This window comes from Acanthisitta chloris, unplaced genomic scaffold (genome assembly GCF_000695815.1).
Source record: "Acanthisitta chloris isolate BGI_N310 unplaced genomic scaffold, ASM69581v1 scaffold7709, whole genome shotgun sequence".
Taxonomy (NCBI): Eukaryota; Metazoa; Chordata; class Aves; order Passeriformes; family Acanthisittidae; genus Acanthisitta; species Acanthisitta chloris.
This window is the reverse complement of record NW_008690804.1, coordinates 1-9,509: the sequence shown is the minus strand read 5'-3', so window position 1 is coordinate 9,509 and position 9,509 is coordinate 1. Positions and strand designations below refer to the sequence as shown.

Sequence of the window (9,509 nt, the reverse complement as noted above, 5' to 3'; positions counted from 1 at the left end):
ACACCTACAGGTTGGGTGGGGCAGTTGACATGCTGGAGGGAAGGGATGCTATGCAAAGGGACCTTGACAAGCTTGAGAGGTGGCCAATGCAAACCTCATGAAGTTCAACAAAATGGAGTACGAGGTCCTACATCTGGGCCATGGCAATCCCAGGCACACCTACAGGTTGGGTGGGGAAGTAACTGAAACCTGCAGTGAGGAGAAAGACATGGGAGTGACAGTTGATGAGAAATTTACAGCAGTGTGCACTAGCAGCCCAGAAAGCCAAAGGAATCCTGGGCTGCATCAAAAGGAGTGTGGCCAGTGGGTTGAAAGAGGTGTTTCTCTGCTTTTAGTCTACTCTGTGAAAACCCACCTGGAATGCTGCATGCAGTTCTGGTGCCCTCAATGTAAGAAGGACATGAAACTGTTGGAGCAAGTCCAGCTGAGGCCACAAAGTTGATAAGAGAACTGGAGCATCTCCTCTATGAAGATAGGCTGAGGAAGTTGGGGCTGTTCAGCCTGGGGAAGAGAAAACTGTGTGGAGACCTCATAGCAACATTTCAGTATCTGAAGGGGCCTACAAGAGAGCTGGCGAGGGACTCTGTTAGGAACTGCAGTGATAGGACAAGGGGTAACAGGTTCAAACTGAAGGAAGGGAGGTTTAGGTTGGATATTAGAAAAAAATTTTTGCTGTAAGGGTGGTGAGACACTGGAACAGGTTGCCCATGGAAGTGGTGGCTGCCCCAACCCTGGCAGTGTTCAAAGCCAGGCTGGATGAGGCCTTGAGCAACCTGGTCTAGTGGGGAGGTGTCCCTGCCCATGGCAGAGATGGTTGGTACTAGATGATCGGTAAGGTCCATTCCAACCCCTAAAATTCTGTGATTCTATGATACGATTTTATGATTATCCACCTGGTGCCCTGCCCCATTCATCAAGTGGGCTGAATGGGCTGACTGAATTAATACCCTAATTTTCTACCTCTCTGGTGGCAGTGTGTATAGTCACACAGGATACTTGACTAGATATACCTGGTTAACATTGTGGACTGTGGAATGTAAACCAACTTGGAACAGACAGGTCGGTTCTCATCTTTAGGGCTAGAGAATGTATTCTGGAGAACTGATAAGTTTGAGTGGTGCAATTCTGTAATCTTTATTCCCTGTGCCATTTGACCTGCTGGATGTTTTCGGCAATCAACATAATTTGCTGAAATAACATGTTACTGCTCAAACAAGCAAAACCTCTTCTTTATCCTCTTACTGAGAGAAAAACAGAATGTTTTATAAAACACTTCTTTCAGTACAAGGTCCTTAAAACTGAGCGTTGTTTTTAAATTTGCTTTTGCTTTCTTTTCTTTGCTGCAGAATCTCAGAGTTACACGGAAGCCATTAACCACTCTATGGTGATGTCTGACAGCACTGTGGGCACTAAGCCTCCTCTGCTGAGGGCCAACATGCAGACGGATCCCACCTTTCAGCGTTGTTTTGCATCTTCATGTACTATTTCAAGTAACAGTCCTATCCCAGGGACAGAAAGGTAGGAAAGATTCTCCTACTTTACTGTTTAGTTCTCATGACTGTAGTTTCCAGCCAAGACATTATGCTTGCATCTTCATTGCAGAGCATTTGTCCAAGGACTTTGAGTTTGGTTGTGACATTTACTGTTTGCATTGTTCACCGGCTGGAATTTACCATATACACAGATGTTACTTATATGTCAGTGGCACAACCAGCTTTGAAGATAGATAGGAAGACAAAAATTAATAGGATTCTATAGCTTGCTTATTTTATTATATGCTAGCATGATCTCATATATGTTTTTCTGTGTGCTTAACCAGCTTCTCTAATGTTTTGCTGAAAACTGTTTCATGAAATTTCACATTGAAGTAAGTTGCATATGAGAGAAAGGGAACGTTTTTCTCACTGCAGTGCATGTGTTTCTAATCAGTGAAATGTCAGTGGATTTGTTCTGACAGTGTATAGCTGACTCCTTTTCAACTGCTCAGCAGGCCGAGAGATTTAATTGTTTTATATTTATATTGTGGTAAACATGTAGGGTTTTGGACCAGAGCTTGAGTAGCATAAATATGCAGAGTAACCATTGTCCCAAGGAGATTACAGCATAAAATGAGAAATAGCAAGAAACAGCAAACGTAGGAATCCCTGGTTGAAGAAGGTAACAATGAATGATCAGTCATTAGCTGTGCTCTAATATTTATTTAAGACACAAGCTGTTACCTTACAGCTGATGAGGTTACCTTCTCTTATCACTCTGCAACATTCCTTTGTGGCTAATTATCCTATTCTCCTTCTCGGCTATTTGGCTTCTTTTTCACAGTAAGCATTTGGGAATGCTGTCAGTTGGTGTGTCAGACTCTCAGGGAGTATTTCAAGTGTGCTGGTACCTACTTATCTCTTATTTATCTTCCAATCTAATTGATTTCATTTTCAATCAGTACTGAGACTGTGAAAGAATGTTTTGGTTTTGTGATTACGAAAGTGAATCATAAGACCAAGCAAAGTATTTTGGTATTTACTGTGGAGGAGGCAATGTAACATTTCATTATAAGTGGATATGAATTAAAAGCTTACCAGGCAACGCAGTCATTATCAAGTTTACATTCCTACTTCAGACTTTATCTAGAAAACTTTGTTCCCTTCTTTCTAAATATTTTTTGACATTTTATATTTCATGTAGCTGCTAGCTACAGATGTACCTTTATTTTCTTGAGGTGTTGTCTTCCATTTACCTCCATTTCTTTATGGCACTTCTACTTTGAGCTGGTCAAATCTACTGGCATCCATTTCCACAGTTCCTTTTAATTAAAAACCTTAATATATATCTTATGTCAGCTCTTTTCCCTTTGCATTTTGGAATGAGTTTGTTCTTTCTAGATTTGATATTATTGGTAATATTTTCCAGCTACATTCTAAGGGCATTTCATTTTTAGAAGCAAGGAAAAAAACTTTTATATGATGATTTCATCAGAAGCTTAGTTTCTCATTTTTACAAGGACATTTTGTTTTATTTTTCACTTGAGCAGGTAGAATTGCTATCTAGTAGAAAAAAATGTAATGTTTACTGTTGAAATATTTAATTCTATCAATCAAAATTATTCCATTGTCAAATAAATTAACCCGTGGACCTGCCTCCCTTCGAGTTGGGCCTTCTGAACTGTGTTCTTGTCATAGTTATTAATTTATTGCATGATGGTGCACAACTACCTTAGCCCATTTCTTTTTTTTGTTTTTTTTTTTCTGGTGGGCATAAAACACTCTGCATGTAAGAACTGATGTGGCAGGTCATGTTTCTTCCATAACCCTCTGCCTTTTATGGCAGCTTTGGCTTAAGAAATTCTTGCCTCCTGCCACTCTTTTCCAGGTAACACTTCAGCTCATCAGGCCCACTGTATGTGAAGCAGTGCTGTGAACAGCCTCACTGAATTGATTCATATTAAAAGTAACCCTCTCAAACAGGGAGAAGGAGTGCTGTACTGTCATTAATTTGATGGACTTGTGTACCGTGCAAGCTCAGAAACTATCCCATCAACATGGCTAGGTGGAAGGCAGAACATAATGACCTCCACTGAAGAAATGAGTGATCAGGGTGAGGCTGGAATCCCTTGATCTGGCTGCATTACCTGGTCCAGTATGTTTTCAAAGAGCACCCTGAGGTATTGTCCTGGGTGTGGTGTTTGATTGCTTTTGCTGAAGTAGGGGTTGTACAGTGGCATTTTAGGGGAATGATTTGGCTGGTTTATTTTTGTGTTCAATTTTTTACTTTTTTTTTTTTTTTTTGACAGCTCTTCTGCAACAGAACGTCCTTGGCTTGAAAGCAGCCCTAAAGCTTCCCCATCACTCCAGTTTTCAATGGGAAACACCAGGCAGCCGGGAGGATACCTTGTGCCCTCTGAATTTTCAAACACCATGCAAGATATCTCTCTCTTGTCTCATTTCCAAACTCCAGGACTGCAAGTTGTCACCCTGAGCAGCCTGGAGAATTCACCAGCAGAGCCAATGCAGGAACATGCTATCAGCAGCAGTGCCCATGCTTGCATGAGCTACAGTGGGGGCAGTAGGGGCACTAGCTGTCCCCAAGAGGAGGCACAAGCTGCTTGCACAGCCAATACTATCACCTCTTCTAAAACCCTGAGTTCATCAGTGACAAATGCTGAGGACAATGGCTTTTTGACACAAAACTTTATTACAGTGGCCTCTGAACACAATAGCCAGAACAGTGCAGTTCAGCAGCATCATGGGGGAAACCTACATGCTCAACCGCCTCTTCCAGAGAAGAAGAGGTCTTCTGAAGGAGAACGTTCCCTTGCCTCCGTGTCACCTTCTTCAAGTGGCTTCTCTAGCCCCCACAGTGGAAGCACAATCAGCATTCCCTTCCCAAATGTCCTCCCAGATTTCTCAAAAATGATAAGCACTTCCCCAGTGCCAGGTAGGTTCCGCATCAGAGAAACGCAGAATACATTAGATTTTAATTGACTTTATAAAAAGCATTTAGGGGATCTTTAAAGTGAAGGGGGAGGGGAAAAGCAGTGGAATGAAAATGGCTTAGAGGAGTTGAATATTTGCAGTAAGTGGCTCCAGTTCACTGTCTTTGGCTGTATTATTCAGAAAATGTGGCAGCAGAGTTCTTCCTGTGCTTCCTAGATGTCAGCCAAGGGCAGCCTACCTTTGCAGCTGCCAAACTATAAGTGAGCAGTGTGGAGTCCAATTTCTTTTAATAAGGTCTGGCTTCTCTCTGCACCTTTTAGACTTGTACCAAGAATAGTTAAAAATGTAGATGTGTCTTTGCTAGACCCTGTTGAGAAGTTTGTATTTAGTACAGTTTTACAACTATAAGAGTTTTTAATATTTTATGGATTTTTCAAAATGAAACTTGAAGCATCTTAGTGTATGATGTTATATTTTCTGGTTCTAAAACAGCTCAGAGTTTCTTTAAATTGTCCTAATGATGAGTTTTGTGAGTAATTAAGGTGACTGGAAGTTGTAAAGAAAATTAAAAACGATTTTGTATTTAAAAAGTTTCTTGACCTTTTTCCCTTTTATTTCACAGAAAACACAACTGATAAACATGTGACCGTAAAATTTGTTCAGGACACATCCAAGTTCTGGTATAAACCAGATATTTCAAGAGAACAAGGTATATCAACTGATACCTATTCTGGCATTCACAGAAAAGCTAATGGGTGAAGTCTCGTTAAGTTTTTTTGATACATATCTGATGTCTAAAAGAAATGCAAAACCTAGAAGGGCCATAGACAACCTCACTTATTTTCTTTTACTGGAAGGCTGTATTTGAGTATGAAGGGCAGTCAAGTAGTCCTTAAAAAATATTCAGTATAATCAGACAAATTGTTAGCCTAACTGAGTTTAATATGAAGTAATTTCGATCTACCTGTGATAGCTGCTGCAGATGTCCTTTACTGAGTAGCTCCAGGTTTTGGAATGTCAGATATGCATGAAGCAATACCAAATTATTGTCTGCTTTCAGGAACCTTTTGAGTACAAGGGTGCTGTTCTGGCATCGTCTCAGAATAATTCATTAGCTAGAAGTCATCACAAAAGCATCCTCATCTACCAGTCAGTTCTGTGTAGTCTGAATTACATCGTCAGCTGCAAGTCGCATGCATTATTTTGTAAAGGTCACAAAATAACACTCCCATGGAACAGTATCTTTATGACGTACAGTGCGGGTACAGAACATTTTTATGTAGGTGTATTATTGAATGAGCTGAAGAAAACTTTTATTACCTATGTGAAAATGTATACCTACAAGCACCTGGAGTGCCATCCACCTCTGGGGTCCCCAGTACAGGAAGGACATGTTGGAGTGACTCCAGAGGAGAGCCACCAAGTCGACTAGAGGGATGCAGCACCTCTGCTATGAGGAAAGACTAAGAGAATTGGGTTTGTTTAGCCTGGGAAAGAGAAGGCTTTGGAGTGATCTAATTGTGGCCTTCCAGTACCTGAAGGAGAGGTGGAGAGAGACTATCTACTAAGGGCATGGAGTGACAGGCAAGGGGGAATGGTTTCAAACTGAAAAAGAATAGGTTTAGATTAGATACCAGAAAAAAATTCTTTACTGTGTGGATGGTGAGGCACTGGAACAGGTTGCCCAGAGAATTTGTGGATGCTGCTTTAAGTGTTTAGGGCCAGGGTGGATGGAACTCTGAGCAACCTCATCTAGTGGAAGGTGTCCTTGTCCACAGCAGGAGCTTTGAAGGTAGATGATCTTTAAAGTCCCTTCCAACCCAGACCATTCTATGCTTATGTGATTCTATGAACTTACATCTTGTCCCTGCAACTGTGCATAAATATGCATGCTAGGTACTGCACAAATGCAATAGGTTTTACTGTGTCTGTACTGTAATATTGAGCTATACTGAATTGTGATTAGTGAGTTATGGCAGGATTTTAAAGTGGGATTCATAAAATGTGGCTGTCCAAAAAGAAGAATTACTAATTAGTTATGCATTGAGAAGGAAGTTCATGCTAAACCAAAACACTCTGAACTTCAGCTGTTAGCAACTGATGAATTGCTATGTTGGTCTAGTTCACAGGGTCTCAGATGGTCTCTTGTAGAGTAGTGGTAAATATGGTCCCAGGGAAATAAAGATCATAGAAAACAGAACATTAATTTATTTTTGGATTATGTTCTACTAGTCCTTTCATTCCATTCCACTTCCCCATATCTGCTCAGCACCCATAATGAGAACTGAGTTTTTAAATGTGCAGAAAAATATTTCCTGACTTGATGCGGGTCCAGAGAGGGAAGTAGATCATAAAGAAATTTTAAACCTAACTGCTTGAATAAATGAGACAAAAACCTTTCCAACCTTTTAATATGCCTCTTTTTATCCTTGAAGTAAAATTCCTTTAAAAAATGTTTTAAGATACTGTTGTTGAGAGGGGGAGTATTTGTTATTTTTTTCTGTGTTGGACTGCCCCTGTGGCAAATTATTACTGTCTCCCTGTGGATTTAGAAGTGTTACGTGACTACTGCTGAATTGTGGGGTTTTGCATATTCATCCTCATCCTCTCAACACAGGCCATGGTGTGTAAATAGGTTTTTTCCTTTGCTATCTTATGGATGAGTAGACCAGAATGTATACCTCTTTGCTTTACTCACTTTAACAGAAGAGATAATTATGCCTGCATTTTTTCCAATTTTTGTCACTATTCTTGTGTTTATGGCATAATCATTGCTCAGGCCTTGCAAAATACAGCTTTGTGCCCCATATGCATAGTATCCATATTCTGTGTAAACAGACAATTAAGGAGCCCAGGGTCAAATTGGGGCTTTTTTTAGTGTTTCTCTGGAGGTTTGTTGAGTGTTAAAAATTCTGGAAACAAGCAAAAGTATTTTCAAGAAGTTGGGGGGTGGTGTTGGGGGCTGGAGGGGGAAGCAAAGTATAAAGGTTTTATTGAAATCAATATTTAAGTAAACTTTTTGTCTGTTTTCAAAGTAAGTTTAAGATTTTGGGCTACTTGATTTCAAATCTGTGCTAGACTCATGCAAAGCACCAGCAATTTCCCTGCAAATTGTACCTCCTGGGGAGGACTTCATACCATGCTTCCAGAAGAGGTCACAGAATATAGATGTAAAATGTTTCAATGCTTGGAAGTCAAAGTGCAACATATTCACTTATATTCATTCCTTTGCTTTAAAACTACTAAGGGGGTGAGACTGCTTTGCAGGGAGAGAAACTTGGTGGTGGATGAAAACAAATCTGTTCTGCCTGTTGAAGCTGAATAGGAAGTGAAAAATGATGCTGTCTAGTCAGCGTGGGAATTGTGGATAGCTATTCAGCCTGTAATGCTTCTAACAAGTTGACAAAATGTAATCAGGAATCAACTTGCTCTCGCACTGGTTGTAGGAATCCTGGTGGGACCTGAGCATCCTTCTCAGTTTAAAAATCAATAGGGATCTGTACTTCAGGCTCCTCTTAAAATAAATATCTGTGAGATTTGTACAATGTGTTTCCACTTGGGTGGAAATGCTTGATTGTATTCTGTTCTACAGCAGTGGGACAGAGGATCTTATTTCCTCTAGTTTCCTATTAATTACAGATTTGCAATTCTGTACTTTTTGAGTGTGTTCATTGTTCTTGAACTGTTTTTCTCTTTCTTTCCTGAAATCTTTTGCAGCCATTACTGTTCTCAAGGACAAGGAACCTGGGTCATTCATTGTTCGAGACAGTCATTCTTTCCGGGGAGCCTATGGACTAGCAATGAAAGTTGCTACACCACCTCCTTCCGTGCTGCAGTTAAAGAAAGGTACTGTATGGCTTCTATCTATAATTTAACAAGCCATACACAGTAGGAAGTCCTTATTACTGGGTAATAATCTGGTGGAATCTTCCTCTCTTCTCAAAAGTGGAGCTTGAATTACTGGCTGCATTTGGTACCTTGTTAAATGAGGCTGGATAAGATGCCTGTTGTACTATACAGTTTCACCATGACTTCTATGTTCATTGTGTACTTTATCAACCTAACAGAAAATCAGTGTCATCTCATTAATTGGTTCTCTCTAGTAATCAGAAGTCTGCATTTGGTCACAGACTGCCATGTTAAGCTTTCGCTTGGCTAGAGGGTTGAATATTTTTGACCCCAGAGTTTTGTTTTGAGACAGTTCTACTTCAGATATAAATCTGAGGAGGTTCCTTAAGGAAATACGATAATTGTTAAAAGAAATGATGAAATACACCTACTCTGCCAGCTTCAGTGCCTCCATGTATAGCTTGTACCTGATGCTTGTGAAAGGTAAAATGAGAAGGACAAACAGAAATCATTAGTCATTGTATGGAAACTCATCAGCCAGTATCTGTGGTGTTCTTGGTTCCATTTGTGCTACTCCGGGGTAGTGTAGTGGTTTTTATTGCTGCTGGTTTTCTTTTATAAAGCTCATTATGTTTAATTGGTACATGCTGGCTGGTGAGGTAAGCTTCCGAGATCACAGGAAAGCAATGATTCTTAGTATTGTGGTTGTGGAAGTGTGGCTTTGTCTGTTTTGATTTGTTTGTTTGTCTCTTGGTTTGGTTTTTTTGGGTTTGTCTTTGCTTACTCTGGGGCAAGGTTAGCAGTCCACTTCTATTACAGTAGTGCTTTCAAATTGTGTTTCAATCTGGTATTTTGAAACAATTTTTAATAATTTTTCACATAGTCCTTCTTTTTATTGCCAGTAAACATCAGCAGAACCAGTGCAATGTCTTATTTAATGAAGACAACAGAGGGTGCATTGGGGTGGTGATAGCAACAAGGAAACAAATTGAGAGTAGCTGTAGGTGTTTTTAGTAATCTTTTAGTGAAGAATCTTTTAGTAATCTGACCAGTGATGTCCCAGAAGACATGAAGTTCAAACTCTTCTAGCCTTTAAGAGACGGTTTACGTTAGTTGAACCACAGGCAAGTAGTAGTAAGACTAGCATTCTTCCACATCTCACACTGTGATACTTAGGTTTTTTGGTTCCTACTGTTTCATCCCAGGGGACACAAGTTTGTTCAGTTTTCTGCA

The 9,509-nt window shown here is 40.1% G+C and overlaps 1 protein-coding gene across 1 annotated transcript in view; it reads left to right on the top strand.

Annotated features, from left to right (window-relative positions):
• LOC103809153 (tensin-3-like) overlaps positions 1–8,273 on the top strand; it is a gene marked incomplete at its 3' end in the record, with an annotated part of 34,591 nt that extends 26,318 nt beyond the window's left edge. Inside the window, exons 4-7 of the mRNA XM_009081968.1 lie at positions 1,347–1,518; positions 3,785–4,428; positions 5,050–5,136; positions 8,145–8,273. Coding sequence (XP_009080216.1) covers positions 1,347–1,518; positions 3,785–4,428; positions 5,050–5,136; positions 8,145–8,273 — 1,032 coding nt within the window. The remainder of the gene's footprint in view (positions 1–1,346; positions 1,519–3,784; positions 4,429–5,049; positions 5,137–8,144) is intronic.
• Positions 8,274–9,509: the final 1,236 nt, after the last annotated feature.